This window comes from Carlito syrichta, unplaced genomic scaffold (genome assembly GCF_000164805.1).
Source record: "Carlito syrichta isolate Samal-C Ts95f unplaced genomic scaffold, Tarsius_syrichta-2.0.1 Scaffold288761, whole genome shotgun sequence".
In the NCBI taxonomy this organism is placed as follows: domain Eukaryota; kingdom Metazoa; phylum Chordata; class Mammalia; order Primates; family Tarsiidae; genus Carlito; species Carlito syrichta.
In genome coordinates this window covers 94,710-112,000 of record NW_007232857.1, presented here as the reverse complement: position 1 = coordinate 112,000, position 17,291 = coordinate 94,710, and the positions used below count along the sequence as shown (strand labels likewise).

General features: G+C 40.2%; 1 protein-coding gene across 2 annotated transcripts in view; it reads left to right on the top strand.

Annotated features, from left to right (window-relative positions):
* The first annotated feature begins 1,516 nt into the window (after positions 1-1,516).
* LOC103255953 (AT-rich interactive domain-containing protein 1B-like) overlaps positions 1,517-17,291 on the top strand; it is a 108,216-nt gene continuing 92,441 nt past the window's right edge. For both annotated transcript variants that reach the window (XM_021710372.1, XM_008053858.2), the window contains exons 1-2: positions 1,517-1,640; positions 4,134-4,328. In XM_021710372.1, coding sequence (XP_021566047.1) covers positions 4,143-4,328 — 186 coding nt within the window. In that variant the 5' untranslated portion in view covers positions 1,517-1,640; positions 4,134-4,142. The remainder of the gene's footprint in view (positions 1,641-4,133; positions 4,329-17,291) is intronic.

Below are 17,291 nucleotides of genomic sequence, written 5' to 3'. Positions count from 1 at the left end.
CAGTTGTACATATTTAATGTTAAAAATAGTAAGAGTACACAGGGTGAATTTGGATTGTGGATGAATAATAATAGGCTGTAAGAACTTAAGATTAAAATTAAATAATTTGCACTATATCAGTATCTGTTATTATATTTGAAGCTTCATTGAAGATATTTGTTACATTTTGAGAGGTGCGGATAATCTGTGTACTTCATGCTTTCGATTTTCAGAAATCTCAGAGTTAAGCTAACATTTTTGACATGGGTGCATATTAACTGAATTTTAAGTAGGACTGTGAGAGTTGATGGCAGTGATGAGACAGATATTACAAAACAGTTTTAGTCACTGATAAGATGAATTTGCTGCGCTGTTATCTATAGCATTAAAACATAGACATTCCAATCATTTTCCCATTTAAAATTTCTGCTTTAATTAAGACAGTTTTGGTCGTGCACTAAAGTGGCAACCCAGATTGAATGTGAAGATAGGGCTGCCTCAGGGCACCCTGTATTGGAAATTCAGCCTGAAATTTGATTTACTCAGTCTCTCCATAGGCCATTCATTCACTTGGCTGATTTTGAAATCACCAGCTCAGCCTTGACTTTCACACTTCCAGAGAAAGCGTTATCTTTTGAAAGCAAATCTGGAAAATAATCACATTTTGCTTTTCTTAGGCATGCATTCTTATTTAAATAATTCTGAGAACACTCATTTTTGTCCTAGACTTAATGTTCTTACAAATATATCAACATACATGTTTGTACATTTAATTGTGCATCCAGCACAGGTTGTGTAACATCAGTATATTGTCTGAGCAAAATAATATACTGTCAATTTCTATCATTTTAAGTCCAAACTTTTTCTTGACTGGTGAAAGTTATACAGCTAAAGTTCTGTAAACTTGTGAATTTTGAACAGAACTGTTCTTTGTAGGCTGTGGGGCATAGGACACAACACCCTATTTCCTCCTGTCCGCCATTCCACATAGCTGCAATCAATCAGGTAAGACCAGTTCTTGGCAAATCCCTGTGAGTCTTTCTTTTTTTTTTGAGTTGGAGTCTCACTCTGTCGCCAGACTGGAGTGCAGTGACCGCTCCCGGCCACCGCAGCCTCGACCTGCTGGGTTCCGGCGATCCTTCCGCCTTAGCCTTCCATGTAGCCGGAATTACAGGCATGCGCTACCACGCCCGGCTGATTTTTTGATTTATTGTGGAGATGAGATCTGAGCTCAGGTATTTCTTATAGGAAGCCTTTGTTAGAGCTATCACAGACCCCGTGAGATGCTCCCTTCTCAAGTGCTTTGTCCGTTTAGTATGGCTGCTGCTTTAGATTGTGATGTAAGTCTGTCTTCTTCAGTGACTCTCCAGAACAATCACTGAGATGTGTTTTTATTTTTTCACCTCCTGTGCTGGCCATAGTGCACATAGTGGGTGCTTAGTCAATGTGTGGTAAATGGGTTAATCAGTTTCTTCAAGTGAACACCAGGGCAACCACGAAGGAAGAAGGGGAAGGACCACATACGGCCTTGGATTGGAAGTGCGTCTACACTCTTGGCTCTCCTCCTCACCTCCTCTTCATACCTCCATTCCTCCTCTTCTAGTTTCTGACCTCACCTCTGCAGTGAGTTTGTTTTTGCAAAGCTCAGCAGTTACTTCTAGGTAAGTGTAGCGGAAGCCTTTAACCTTCACCTTCTTGGTCCCCGGTGGCATTTGACTTGCCTGCTTTGTTGCTATACATGACTCCCTTCTCTTCTATAACACATATCCTCTAGAATCTCTACATTTTCTGGCCATTCCTTAGACTCATGGACTCTTTTCCCACTTTCCCTTAATTGATGATATTCTTCAGGATTTTGTCCACTGCTCATTGTTTACTTTTCATATTTTTTTCCTGAATAAAGTTGTGGGTCTTATTGCTTGTTGATTAATTCATCCAATATTTATTGAGCATTTACTATGTGCTGGGTACTGTTTGACTTATTTCCTGGTGATATAATAGTGAATAAAAACAGAAAAAAAAAATCCCTGCCCTCTGGGAGCATATGTCCTCTATCTGCTGACTTATCTACCTGTTTTTTTAGGTCAGACCTTACTTTCCAAACTGCAAACTCAATATGTCTCTTCTTTTTGTGTATTTTTACCTGGATTTCCCATCAGGACCTCAAACTTTATATACAGAACACTGAAGGCTCCCACTCCTGGGGATAGGGTGATTGATTTCTCCCCTGCATACTGTCTCAGTTGGTATCTCTGTCAAGTCCCGTCTTCCATCACTCACTTGATCTCCAAGTCCTGCTGTGTTTCCCTCTCACATGTGACTTGGATCTGGGTTTGCTTCCTCCCACCACTGCTGCCAGTTCAGGTTGTCAGCCTCACTGACACATCTGCTGCCAGCCAGTTGTCCAAGGGAGTAGTCCTATAGTTTATCCACCAGGGACCATCTGAGCCTTTAGAAGGGCCTGCCAGGCTCACCTGTCTGGCTTCTGTGTGCTTCAGCTTCTTCTCTGCAAATTCATGCTTCACTTGGTCCAGACTGATTTTGTTTGCTCATTCACACCGGGCCATTCATTTCCTTGAGGTGGTGCTCTGTGCAGTTTCTTCTGCCTTGTGGTACTCTATGTCCTGTGTCACCCTACCTTGAACCTGCTACTCCCATTTATCCTAGTAATCCTTAAGCTATCCTATGAGCCCCCATGTACTTATCTCAGTGGGAATGTAGAGACTGGCACACAGTAGGGATGACTGAGGGGAGGAGGGGAGAGGAAGGAGAGAATAAGGGACGGAAGGAGCTGTTGAGCGAGTTGCCGGCCTCTAGCGCAGGGGTGGGAACCTTCCCAGGGCATGAAGGCCACACAGGCTGCTCTCTTGGCTCTCCCATATGGCCTTGGCCCTGAGGCCCAGGGACTGACTCACCAAACCAAAAATAAAATTCAGAGTCTAGTTTTGAATTGGTTATGTTTGGTAAGATGCTGACTTACACAGCAAAGGTGGCTTGTGAATCATAGTCTAGGTGCTTGTTCCTAAAACTAGTGGTCTTTGAAAATCTTTCCCCGGACATTTGTGTTATCTAAAATCTATCCTTTCACTTTTTTTTTTGAGTTGGAGTCTCACTCTGTCGCCTAGGCTGGAGTGCAGAGTGGGCAGCTTTGACCTGCTGGTTTCAAGTGGTCCTTCTGCCTCAGCCTTCCAAGTAGCCACAACTACAGGTGTGTGCCACCAAGCCCAGCTAATTTTTGTTTTATTGTAGAGATGAGATCTCAGCAAGTAACCCAGGCTGGTCTCAAAACCCTGGGCTCAGGAAATCCTCTCACCTCCGCTTCCCAAAGTGCTGGGATTACAGGCTTGAGCCACTGTGTCTGGCCTTCTTTCACTTTTTTTTTGAGTTGGAGTCTCACTCTGTCACTCAGACTGGAGTGTAGTGGCCGCTCCCGGTCACCGCAGCCTTGACCTGCTGGGCTCCGGCGATCCTTCTGCCTCAGCCTTCCAAGTAACTGAAATTACAGGCGCACGCTACCACGCCCGGCTAATTTTTTGATTTATTGTAGAGATGAGGTCTCTCCAAGTTGCCCAGGCGGGTCTTGAACCCACAGGCTCAGGCAATCCACTCACCTCGGCCTCCCAAAGCATGGGATTACAGGTTGAGCCACCGAGCCCGGCTTCACTTTTAAATAAATACCCAGTTGCGCTTATGTTTGATCAAGACTTGCAGACTCAGGTCTAAAATCAAATCGTTGTTCTAAGAATACTTTGAAATCAGAAAATGTTGCTAATCACTTGGTGTCCTCTGCCATTATTACTAGTAAGCGAGAAGGAGGTGGGTGAGATTAAGTAGCATGCTCATTGCCTATATGCATAGTAGAATTTTAGATGCAAGTGTTTCTCTCTGCTTAGAATGCAAAATCTTTTAAAATATTGTCTACTCCAGATCCTTCTTAATTGTTAAAACCTTACTAAAGGCAAAAAATAAAATGTCTTGTATTCGTCTCGTTTCTTTTCCCCTTAATGCTCTTCTGGGTTATTTGTTTGTCAGGTCATTGTTTGTAATATTTTCAGAATTAAGGATAGTTGTGCTATTAATGCATATGTTAACATATCAAACATTTCTGCCTTTGTAATAGATAGTGAATTAATAGGCCTCCTCTTTCTTCACAGGGCAGCCCAATGGATCCAATGGTGATGAAGAGACCTCAGTTGTATGGGATGGGCAGTAACCCTCATTCTCAGCCTCAGCAGAGCAGTCCATATCCAGGAGGCTCCTATGGCCCACCAGGCCCACAGCGGTATCCAATCGGCATCCAGGGTCGGACTCCAGGGGCCATGGGAGGGATGCAGTACCCACAGCAGCAGGTTTGTGCTAGTTTCTACCCCCTCACCGCCCTTTTGTGATAGTTTTCTCTTTGTCTTTTATGGTCTACTTAAGATTGATGTTGAAGAGAGTTAGGGTGCATTTCACTGAATTTCTGCTTTACAAATTTTAAAAAATTGTTTCTTTAAACAGTCATAGGTATAATTTTGTTTTTCTTTCTTTTAAAGATGGAAGGATGAGCTTCTTAGAACAAAGCACCTGTTTGGTAGAAGGCTAGTGGTACTAGCTATATTTGAAACATGGACCATGTCATAAATTTGTAGCAGGTTGTATAGATATAAGCTCTGAGCTGTGAATAGATTAATCTTATGGTGAATTTTCAAGTCATTTAAAGGTCTTTTCCATGAGGACGACATCAGCTTTTTAAAATTAAAAAAAATTTTTTTTTGTTTTTTAGTCTCCCAGAGTTTTTGCTTTCATTTCTTAAACAAGCTATTTCTTCCGTACCTTTAGAAAACGATTCCTCTATTTCGTATGCGGAGATCCAGTGTGCATCTGTTTTCTTAGATCTTGATGGATTTGTATTTTTACTTAAAACAAAGAAGACTTTTCCTGTTCTTAATCATGAGACCCAATATTTGTCTCCTTTTTCTCTAAAATCAAATGGGGTTACCTTAAATGACCATTTACTTCTAACAGTAGTAGATATACAGTCTTTGGATACTTGAGAGTATGCCCTTGTTAGGTTGGCAGGAGGAAGCATGAAATTTGGAAAAGACTAGATTAGATTCAGGCTTGTTAGGGTATTTAGTTACTAGGAACACCAGAAGGGCTTATTTATAAATTGCCATACCATGCCCTAAGTCCCCAGGGAGGGGGTCAGGCTGATGCCAGTGCACATTTTACTGTCCCTTAGACAAGGACATTCTCAAATGCTGCTGTCCAGTATGCCCTACCAGGGGTTAGCAGTACTTTTTCTCAGGAAATTCTTCCATTTATTTGACCAAATATCTTTTGTTGGGGCAAAAAAAATTAGATAAAACTTTTGTTCTTTCTAAAGTGGGTTTATTATACTTTATATGATACATAACTGTGTACTAAGAATTCATTAGTAAGTTGCCCCTGAGCCTTCTCTTTTATAGACTCTTCCATCTGTATTGTAACTTATTATTTATTTTATTATTAATATGTTATTGGAATTTATTAATTGTAATTTTGTCTGTTATACGTCTGTGTTAGCCAGGTGTGATGGCACTCACCTGTGGTACCTGATACTCGGGAGACCAAGATGGGAGGATTGTTGGGGACCAGGAATTTGAGTCCAGTCTGGGCAACATAGTGAGATTCTGTCTCTAAAAAAAAAGAAATAAAAAAATTCTATATTATCTTTCCTCTTTATCTTTACTCCTGTTCGGGTGATGTTTTATGCTAAGGCAGTTGTGTTCAAGCTGTTGATTCCTTAAATGGCCTTTGTTGTTGTCTGAAGATCTCACCCCTTAATTATTGAATTGAAGATTAGCCACTCAGAGTTCTAGTCAGTTGCATACTAAATTGTACTCTTATTTTTTTCCACACCACTCCTTTTTTCCTGCAGTATTTTACTATCTAGAGTAAAAACCTTTAATTGTGACGCTAATTATGTGAGGGAAATAATTTGGAAATGATGAAAAGTCAGGTGTGAGAGTTGTGATTTTCTCTGTCTTTTCCTCAGTTCAGTGTAGAGCTACTTAATTCACTCTTTTTTAAGGGAGAAAAACACATAGGCAGCTGGCTGGTAAAGTCCTCATTGCATTCTGTAGCTGATTTCATTTTTTGGGTAACAGTCCTGTATGATGCTCTGGCCACAGGAGGAGAGCAGAGATAGAAAGGTAGTAAGAAGTGGCAAGATCAGGGTAGAGAAGTGGATACCTGCCACTCTTTGTTTTGAAAAGTCATTTTCAAAAGGTGCTATTCATGGCAAGCTCCTTTGTGTTTTCTCTGAAGGAGTTAAAGTCTTACTTTGTGAAAAGCTAAAAGTAGAGGACATACACAGATATATAGAGTAATCCTAATTTTCTTAGCTTCTTGGTTTTATCTATTCCCTGTGACTCTTACATACTTCTGAAGTCTAACCACTCATAGATTTATTTGAAGGGACAAATTGATGTAGATTGTGCCCATCAAGTATTTCAGCAAATTTTTAATTAAGATTTTAGGTTAGGTATTTTACTGTTAGCCAAAAGAAATGTTCGATTTTAATTAAGCACAGGTCTTTCTGATAATAAAAGGTAGATAGTATATCTGGTAAGAAACTGCATATCCGGTCTCCAGAAATGTCAAACTTTCATAAAGTTAAAGTCAAGGGTCTAAATAATTTGTATTGTTTTTTTACCCTTTCATTTTAGTTATAATACAGCTTTGAAATATAGTATTTTATTTTGAAATTTAAAAGCCTAAAAACAGCAGTAAATGCATTTTTGAATGTGTGTAACATTTTAAAGGAGACATATAGCTTTTATAATACCAAGGTCATGTGGACAGTTCTTAATGGCTTTGAAATGGAAAAAAAGTGAAAGTTTTAAGCAAAGATTATTAGAGCACATACATTTAGTTTGTTGACTTTAGTCTGTATTCTTTAGTGAGAAATTTTCAGTGAGTTGCTTTGTTTGTGAATTTTGGGTAATTAAAAATTTGTTCACAAACAAGATTTTCTAGCACTGTGATTGGCTGCTGGTCTTATCCATCTTTCTCCTAGGATTCATGTAATTGGCTGAGCATTGTTGTAGTTGTGGCTACTAATGTTCTTACGGGAAAAAGTTGGAAGATAATTATGACATTGAGTATTTATTGAGTGGACATCATCACCTAGGCATAACTTTGCTTTGGATGGCTTCCAAAGCTTTCTCTGTTTGGTTTGTGAGCCTCTAATGAGCTGAATCCAGTTCATTTAATATTGCTTATATATTTCTGCAAAGGATTAAAATGCAGGAATTCAAGTTTGTAAATTGAGTTGCCTACTTACCGGCTGAGTGGTAAGTTGTCTTTGGCTCAGGGGTCACAGTTTGATTCCTGGCTGGCATTCTACTCCTGTGATATGAATTTTAAATGAGTATTGTGTTCAAAAGAACTGCAGTGCTTATATGAAATTTAACATGGTTACTATTACTGCTTATTTTTTGTTTCTGAGAGTCAGGAGGAGCTGACCACTGAGTGTTTGATTTTAGTATTAACCTGGTGATTCTTGATTTGTATGGTGATAATTTCAGTTTTGAAATACATACTTATGACTGGGTCTTTGAAGCATGACATGATAATAGTACATCATTTTAGTCTTTATTAACTGGAACTAGATTTGTGGTCTTTCACTTGCTGATTCTCCCACATCATCAGGCAAATACATGGCTAAAATAGATTAGTTTTGCATGGTGTCCTAAAAACTAGTCTGCTTGGGTTTTTATTGAGTTGAGAGGGGAAATGAATTTTCTATGCCTCTGTGGAGAATGTTCTGCCTCCAGGCTCCTGGAATTCAAACTTGGGGATCGTTAACACAAGTCCACTGGTTGATTTCATCTAATACATAGCTACACAGAAGATGTATAATTTTTAGGGTTACTAGAATCTGATTCTGAGTGTTTCTGATTTTTTTTTCACACTTAGATACCAGGGTATTTTGTGCTGTATCAGGAATGTGGGTGAGCAGAGGTTTTTGTTTTGCTTTTCTTGTCCTCTGTGATCATAAATATACATATAGGCCTTTGCCAACTTGCTTTAAAGACAGATTTTCATATAAAATAAATAGCACTCAGGAGAAATAGGTTACAGAAGCTAAGTAATTTATTTGTGTCAAGCATATTTCAATTATGTAGTCTGAGGTTTTTCCTGTGTTTTGGGGTAATTGGGTTGCTATTTTAACTATTTTTGTTGCAGATGTATAATAATATGATGCCTATTGGACCTATAAAACTGGGGAAAAGAAAAAAAGCAAAGTGAGATTTAAGTTCATGAGTGCTTTTATGATGGGAAAACATGACTTTTGTAGTTTTTAAAGACATAGCTGTATTGTGAAGACCTTTATGGTAGGAACATGGAATATGATCATTGTTTTGAAAGATAAGGTGGCAAAATTAAATAGAAATTATTTATGTTAGTTTGATACATCTGAATTTATCACTTTAAATCTAAATAAAAACTGAATTAAAAACAGGTTCTCTTGAAGAAGACTTTAAAAAGTAATAGGTATTTTAACTTGTATCTTTAGTTTATCTTCTGCACTCTGTGGCTGTTCTATTTTGCTGCGTGTTTTTTGAGTAAAATAAATATTTCAGAACATAAGTGTTTTATTTGGTACCATCTTAACAGCCAAAACACTTCTTCCAATGCAAATGTTTATTTTGGCAGCAGATGTTTCTAAAAAGGAGACAAACATTACAATTGTTTGGCTAAAATGAATGTTTTCTTTGGGGTTATTAAGGCAGCCAGGCAACTTCTAGGATTTTTACCTCTGTTACTTTATATTGTTGGTCTGTTCTGGAAAAAAAATTTGTTTCTTCTAAATGTATTTAAAACCATGTCTTGATAGTGATTGACTAATATCTGAAAAGTAAGGATCAATGGGAAGAGGAAGGTATAGGTTAAAGACTTATCCATTCCAGAGTGATAGGATGAGAAAGGACTTAGCATTAATTAAGAGTAATGTGAGCCGGCTTGGTGGCTCAGCCTGTAATCCCGTGCCTTTGGGAGGCTGAGGTGAGTGGATTGCCTGAGCCCGTGGGTTCGAGACCCGCCTGGGCAAATTGGCGAGACCTCATCTTACAATAAATCAAAAAATTAGCTGGGCGTGGTAGTGCGTGCCTGTAGTTCCAGCTACTCGGAAGGCCGAGGTGGAAGGATCACCGGAGCCCAGCAGGTGAGGCTGCGGTGGCCGGGAGCGGCCATTGCACTCCAGTCTGGGTGAAAAAATGAGACTCCAGCTCAAAAAAAAAAAAAAAAAAGTAATGTGTGCCTAGTTCTGTTAACATTCAGACTCTTTCTTTTTTGATATTCTCTATCTTTACTTAAAGATGCCCACTCGTCCCTCTCTGTGCTTGCACACATGTGTACATAAAACAGAACATTTTGTGACAAGGGTGTTCTCATGTAATGAAATATGTGCATATGTATATTAAATAACATATTAAACACATATTTTATGTATATACAGTACATATGTAAGCACACAACTAAGTGAAATGAAGGTTAACGTGTTTTGGCTAGTAAAACAGTGAGATTTCACTATGTATATTATTTACAGCATTCGTGTTCTGTACTAAGAAACTTGGTGCCAAACTGCTTTGCTTATACACCTGAAATGTTTGGAGTCCTTTCAGCTGATTGCAGATTTGTATAAATAATGGCCTTTTGTTGGCTACATTTTGTCTTGGTTTCTTCAGTTGTTCTTCAGCGATGAACATGAAGGTATTTAAAGTTTACCAGCAAAGTACATTTATACCTCACATTTCTGCTTCCAAGTAGATAGCAGATGCTACTGGCTTTGATGCCAAAGTTCCCTGTAAATGGAGTTTTGTACTAAGAAAATATCTTTGAAAAGGTTTGCAGATATGGTAATTTTTATTTGCTCCTTAAAATTTAAATTTCTGTAATACCTAACTGGTTTATTTACTTTTTCTAGTGTATTTAGATTTAAGCATACTTGAAGCGTTCATTGTGACATTTTTAGTAGACCTATTAGAAGAGATCACATTTTGAGTTAAATACAGATTTTTAAATCTTTAGCCTTTTTCCTAAAAGTGAGACAAGAGCAGATTATACTTGAAAATTTAATGAGAAAATGTGAGATGATTTCACTTTTAGTTTGGAAAGCTACTTTTATATTAGAAAGTTTATATTGCTACATTTACATTATTCTAGATATTCTAAGGTTATATACAGTCTATAGTGCTTGTTATTTGCTGGTAGTGTATAATGTTTTGTCATGTACATATAAATTCTGTGTATTTTACATATGTAGACTTTCCAAAATATCTGTAAACTTATCTGTCATATTTTCATTTGGGGGATATAAATCTTAAGTGTATGTTTTAAGTAACATTACTTAAAAGTATTTTAAATAAGTTTGACCTATTTTCTTTCACCTAAGAAACATTAAGTATGATATTTATGTTAAAATTTTTACAGTTCAAATAAAGCTAACAATTGACATCAGTAAAATCAACCAACCATATTCCTTCAGTGCTCTCTGAAATACAAACACCAAACAACAACAAAAACCCACAAGATAAGTGGAAAGTGAAAGCAATTAAATGGCAGGTCTTAGACACATGGTTCTCAAACTTTGCATACTGTCAGAATCTTCTAGGGCACTAGTTCCCCTGGGACTGTCCTGTAAGTTGGGATGTTAGAGTGAGGCCGCGTAAGTAAGGGGAGCATCCCGGCCCATCTGGAGACCTGGGAGAGATGCTGGTTCTCAGCCTTCCTGGTGAATCAGAAACTCATCACTGACTCAGGGGAATGAAATGGCCCAGAACCAGAAGTTGGGGTAGTTTGGTCTTTACCGATTAATGTTTAATCTGTGTGCGCTATTGGGAAAATCTGGCCCTCACTGTGCTCATCTGCCAAATGGGGGTGTTGGACTCCAAGACCTCCCAGCTGGGATTTTCCCTTTAAGGTAATAGTAAGTTAATGTTTTTTTGTTTTCAGTATTAGAGTCTTGTCATTTCAGCAGTTTTCTGAAATTATGGGTTGATACTTGACAAACTGTATTAAAAGAAGTATTAACCCAAATTCTTTTTTTTTTTTTTGAGTTGGAGTCTCACTCTGTCACCCAGACTTGAGTGCAGTGGCACGCTCCTGGCCACCGCAGCTTCGACCTGCTGGCTCTGGTGATCCTTCCGCCTCAGCCTTTCAAGTAGCTGGAACTACAGGCACACACTACCATGCCCAGCTAATTTTTTGATTTATTGTAGAGATGAGGTCTCGCCAAGTTGCCCAGGTGGGTCTCAAACCCGTGGGCTCAGGCAGTTCACTCACCTCGGCCTCCCAAAGTGTGGGATTACAGGCTGAGCCACCGAGCCTGGCTGCCAAATTCTTTAAAATTCTTTCTAAAGGGAAAAAAAGCTGTTGTTTTTTTTTTTAAAGTCTAACGAGTTATTGGAATCAGTACGATAAATTATTTTTAATTTTATTATGATGATTATTATTTTATTATTATTTTTTTTGAAAGTTGGAGTCTCACTCGGTCGCCCAGACTGGAGTGCAGTGGCCACTCCCGGCCACCACAGCCTCGCCTGCTGGGCTCCGGCGATCCTTCTGCCTCAGCCTTCCGAGTAGCCGGAATTACAGGCATGCGCTACCATGCCTGGCTGATTTTTTTTTTTTTTTTGATTTATTGTAGAGATGAGGTCTTGCTGTCCAGGTGAGTCTCGAACCCCCAGGCTCAGGCAGTCCACTCACCTCAGCCTCCCAAAGGTGCGGGATTACAGGCAGAGCCACCGAGCCTGGCAATTTTATTATTTTTAAAGTGAATGCATTTTCACATAACGTCTTTCCTGAGCCCCCAGTGTGTGTTAGATATGTAGAAAGCAGCCTGTCCTTTTTGCTATGTAGAATATCTTGAGGTTGACACACTTTACTTGGAGTCACAAAAGGAAGCAAAGAAAGATCCATAAATTACTCATTTTTAAGACATTACTGCTTTCTTATTAGTTATGAAAATAAATACATATTGTGCAATGCTCGGATACATTGTATAACATGCGATCTGAATAGAAGCTTTAAGATTTATGTTCTTTGCCATTACTTTCACTCTTTAACTCCTTTGTGAAGGGGGAGGGGGGCTAGATGGCTTTGTTTGCCTTTGTATTCTAAAACAAGTTGTTTTCCTAAAGGAAGAAGAATTTTCTTATTTTTTTCTTTTATATTAGTAGCCAGACAATATTAAATTCTCAATGGCAAAAATTCTTTATGGCTGTTTGGTTACTTTTATTTGCAGCAAATTTATTAAAGCTAATTACCCTTATAGTTTTGAAAAAATACCTTTAAAAGTTAAATCTGTAGTTGAGAGTGAAATCTACACAACTCTTTAGCAGAGAGGGAACAGAGAAAGCAGATTGGTGGGAGCATGAGGGAAGAAGGGGATTACAAGGAAAAACTCAGTAAGGAAGCCGCAGCCTTGCTTCTCTCAGATTGCCTGTGGACCCCTCCTCAGAATCAGGGAGCCCTCCTTCATCCAGATTTCTTCTGGCCTCAAGCGCCTATGCACTTGCAGCCAGGCATTAGATATTTTCTGGACATTCTGGAGCTGACATCTGAGTGTGGGTAGTATGCATGTATCACAAAGCATCTCTTGCCTACTTAAATAGCCCCAAACTGAGGTAGCAGTTGTGAAAACAGACTTGTGTTCCAAAGAATTCGCCAAATCCATCTCCTTTTACTGGGTTAGTCAAAGGCAAGGATCCAGGTCACGTTTTATAAGATATCCGGTATTCAGAAACAAAGTCAGACTAATGTTAATAGCAAAAATATGCAAGTATTAGAATTAAAATGCAAAAATCTGTCACTGCTGAGGTAATTAAGTTTTACTGAATGGTCTTGAGATTTAGACCAACTCGCTCCACTTGCATAGTTGTAGTAACTGGTCCCCAGGAGGGCTGGGGATAAGGGAGCTTCCGTCTGAGGTGCATCACAGAAAGACAGCCATGCAGGGACGGGTTCTCAGCATGAGCCACCAAGGAAGAGAGCAACCCTAAAAGCAGTAGCTCTTATGTGACTAAAAGTAAGGATGTTAGTCTTTATAAAATCAGTATCATCATCATTGGTTCCAAAGAGAGCTGGGAAAAGGAAAGGGTGAGAATAACTGTTGGCCTGTGGGCTCTGTGACCTCGGATGCTTCCTTAAATGTCAGGCAAAAAGGGGACTTCCCTTTTAGCATATTACCTTGAAATTTCTAGTAAGATTTTCAGATATCCTATTAGTCATTTTCCAGACATCTAAATGCTTCCATCTTTGGAAGTTATTCTCAATGTTCTGAGCGTCATGGAGAAATTAGGCCTACCTTCTTTTCTTTGTACTTACAGGTCCTTTGCTGTTTGTTGAGGGTCATGGAGATGACAGGATTTTAGTCCCTAGAAGTTGGCCAAATTTTGATGGTTAGTGTCTTGGTCCTTTTTCTGTTGCTGTAATAGGATATCACAGACTGGGTAATTTATAAAGAATTACTTACAGGCTGGGAATCCAAGGGCATAGTGCTGGCATCTACTAGCATCTGGTGAGGGTCTTCTTACTGTATCATAATTTGGCGGAAGGCATTCACACGGTGAGAGGACAAGAGCATGCCAGCTCAGGTCTCTCTTCTTCTTATAAGGCCACCAATCCCATTATGGGCCCCACCTTCAATCAACATGTGATTTTGAGGCTTAAGTTTCTAATACATAAAATTTGGGGGACACATGTGAGTCCTAGCAGTCGAGGAGAAGAGGAAAGACCTGAGATTCCGTCCAAATCAACTGAGCTGCCAGGAAGAGCTAATCTCTCCTTTCTCCACTAATGTCTGTGACTGAGTTCTCACCCATTCTTCTTCCTTTTTGTCTTCAAAAATAATGGGTGAGAAGAGTGATCACTTGATAATAACGTCATTGGCCTTAGTCTTCATGACATCAGATGTATCACAGCACACTTACACTAATTCCAAGAATGCTGGTTGAGGGAGCCTTTACTGCACACCAGCAGGCTGTGAGAGTAATAAATCAAGTGTGTATACAGTGGAGAATGAGTCAGGAGGCTGCAAGAGGATTCCACCTCTGCCCAGAAAGTCACCACTGCTGCTGAAAGCCATCAGAAGTTGGAGATGGGCAGCATATAAAGTGATTATTTACAAATCACATTGTGCTATGATCAGTTTAACTGAAAGAATTTAAGTTACCTGCATGTGTCAGGGCTGCAAGAGAAGCTATAGATTTGAGTTCTGAGTTCTAAATTGTGGAGGCAGAGCTTTTTGGTTACTAGGTCTTTGTAGGGAACACACAGTTGTTCCTGTCAGTTCTGAAATTTCTCTTGTATCATAACTCCCCTCCTCAGTGTCTCTCCTCCTGCAGTCTTCCTGCCTCAATACGTGGAAGCCCCATCCTTCCAGTGGCCCAGAACCCCCAGAATCCTCTTTTTCTCAGCCTTTCAGCCTGTTAGATAATCCCATTGACTCATCCTTCACAATGCCTGCAGAGACTGAGCACTTCTTACCGCCTCAGTTGTTCCTATCCTGCCCAACCCGCCAGCTCTGCTTGGGCGATTACAGGGCCCTCCTCGCTGGGCTCCTTTACCCTTGCCACTCCAGAGTCTGTTTTCAGTGTAGCAACCAGAATGGTTTCTTTAGAGGGTGTAGGTCAGGCTGTGGCTCTCCTCCTGAGTCTCCCCATCCACTCAGTCTGTGTGTCTCTGTCACCTCTTTGCCCATGCCCAACCTCGGCACTTTCCCCTTTGCCCTCACCCAAGACCTTTGTGTTTACTCTTCCCCCTGCAAAGGCTCTTGGCGAGGGCTTTTTAGGGCTTTCGATCTTACTTCCTTCAGTCACCTTCTCTGACTTACTTAGGTAGCATTGTGTATGCCACCTACCTCCTACCCTGGTTTATTTTCTACAGTTCACTTATCCCCACCTGAGCTGTATTTGTTTGCCATTGTCTGATGTTTCTGTTAGAACACACACTCTAGGCCGGCAGGGACTGCTTTGCCCTAGCTGTGGATCCATCATCTGGAGTCATACATGGCACTTCACAAACATTTTCAAACAAATGAGCGAAAGAATTTGCAGAATGGTAGATTCTGGCTACTGTGGTCTGTCTAGCCTGGTGCAAAAATGTCTGCGTGTATTAGCCTTGTATCTGCCTCCTGTGGTTAGCTGCGAGGTGGGCTTGTTCACTGAGGCTTCATAGTTTCCAGTGGCGTCTCAATCCTCTGGCACTCTAATAAGAAGCCTGCAGATGGCCACAGGGCGGTGTTTTTAATTCTGCCTTTAGATTCTTATGGAAGTTTTGATGCCTGAGAGATTGTTCTAGGAGAGTGGTTTTCTGTCTTGCTCATTTTGCTGACCATGACCATGTCAGGGGTCTGTATTTCCTTCTCTCCAATACTGATGCCTTTGAGTAAATCACAGGCGGCTCAGACCCATCTCTTGTGCTGCGTGTCATGCATCCAGTGGGGGAGGCGAGCAGAGAGACTGGAGAAGGTTGAATCGGACTTGGCCAGTGTGTGATGAGAGCTTAGATCTTTATCCCAACATTGGTCTCTTGACAGTGCGTATTGAGGAAAGCTCCCAAACAGTTAGGATGCCATTATACAAAGCATCTTTTCTGATAGGGATTTGCTGCTGGAGTGAAAGGTCCTCCCACGTGTGATGGAGCAGCGAGGACTGGAAGGTGGCCTGGAGCCTTTGGTGACGAGGGCACGGCTCATATCCATGCTGATGCCGGGGTCGTGGATCAAAACCTTCAGTGTGGCATCTTAGTTCTCTGTTGCTGATGGTTGGAACCCAAGATTCTTGCCAGATGTGCTTTATGGTACTGTTGCCATTATGCCTACACTGCCCTGTAGCCGGCTTCCAAAGCAGAGGTCTTGGCCATGCTTGGAATGAGAGTTGTACCCTGGAGTACAGGGAATGAAATTTAGGTTGAATTATTAAAAAATTATCCCTGCATCGATCAGTGATTTTCCTTTTTTTTTTTTTTTTTTGAGTTGGAGTCTCACTTTGTCAAGTTCAGTGGCACACTCTTGGCCACCCTAACATCAACCTGCTGGGCTCTGGTGATCCTTCTGCCTCAGCCATCCAAGTAGCCGGAACTACAGGCATGTGCTACCACACTCAGCTAATTTTTAATTTATTGTAGAGATGAGATCTCACCAAGTTGCCCGGACTGGTCTTGAACCGGTAGGCTCAGGCAATCCACTTGCCTCGGCCTTCCAAAGTGCTGGGATTACAGGCTAAGCCACCAAGCCTGTAAAAGTGATTTTCACTTTTAAGGACGTACAGAAATCCAGTGGCTCAGTACAGATTGTCATTATCATCCTCTCTTCCCTAGGCCCAGTTTCTTATTTGTGATATAGGAGAGATTGTCACAGATAGCAATAATAACAACCTCTCTGCCAGTTCGTACGTGAGATTCTTTTACATGGATGTTTCCCTTTAATCCCTGCCATGCTTCTGTTTATCTTCATTTTATGAATAATACCGGTAGCTAATGTTTATTAATTCATTGGCGACTGCTGACGTGAATTCACTTTATTTCAAATTCTGTTCCCAGTTGCTGCTGATGGGAATTTACATATTTGCAAATTCTGTTCCTGAATGCTGTAGTGTTATCAAATGTATGTGTTATTATATTTTGCTTGAACATGAATAGTCAGGCAAAGAGAGAGAGTTAATTGATATAATTTTCTGATATTGACTGTGCAATGTTGTTATTGATTTATGTAGTTGGTCCTTGGATGAACCCATGATACCTCATTGTGGAAGACTGTCTTTTCTGGTTTATAATCCGAATAAAAATACAAAGTATGGAATTGTAGTCAGAATGGTATCTGAGGCAGATACTGGATATGTCTGCAAGTTTCAGCTGTACTGTGTAAAAAGGTGACAGTCTAGAGAAGACCATTTCACTTGTGCTTAACGACAGAAGTTTGCAGCAACCAGCTTCAGGTATTTTTTAGATTTTCACCCATAATCAGTATTAGGAAAGTGAAAAATTTACCAGTTGCAAATGTGTTAAGGATTTACTCTGTGTCAGACACTGTTTTACTTGCTTTATATGGATTAACTCAGTTTTCATGATGTCCTTCTGAGATAGGTGCTGTTATACAGCAGTCCTTAATCTGCAAATAAGACTAAGGGAAGAGGTGAGTCAGGCTGGCTGTTAAATCTATGTACATACAGAGGAAGAACCTCAGGTCTCCAGTGCTTTATTCAACTCTGGGTGTATGCCAGCACTGTTTTTTTTTTTTGAGTTGGAGTCTCACTCGGTCGCCCAGACTGGAGTGCAGTGGC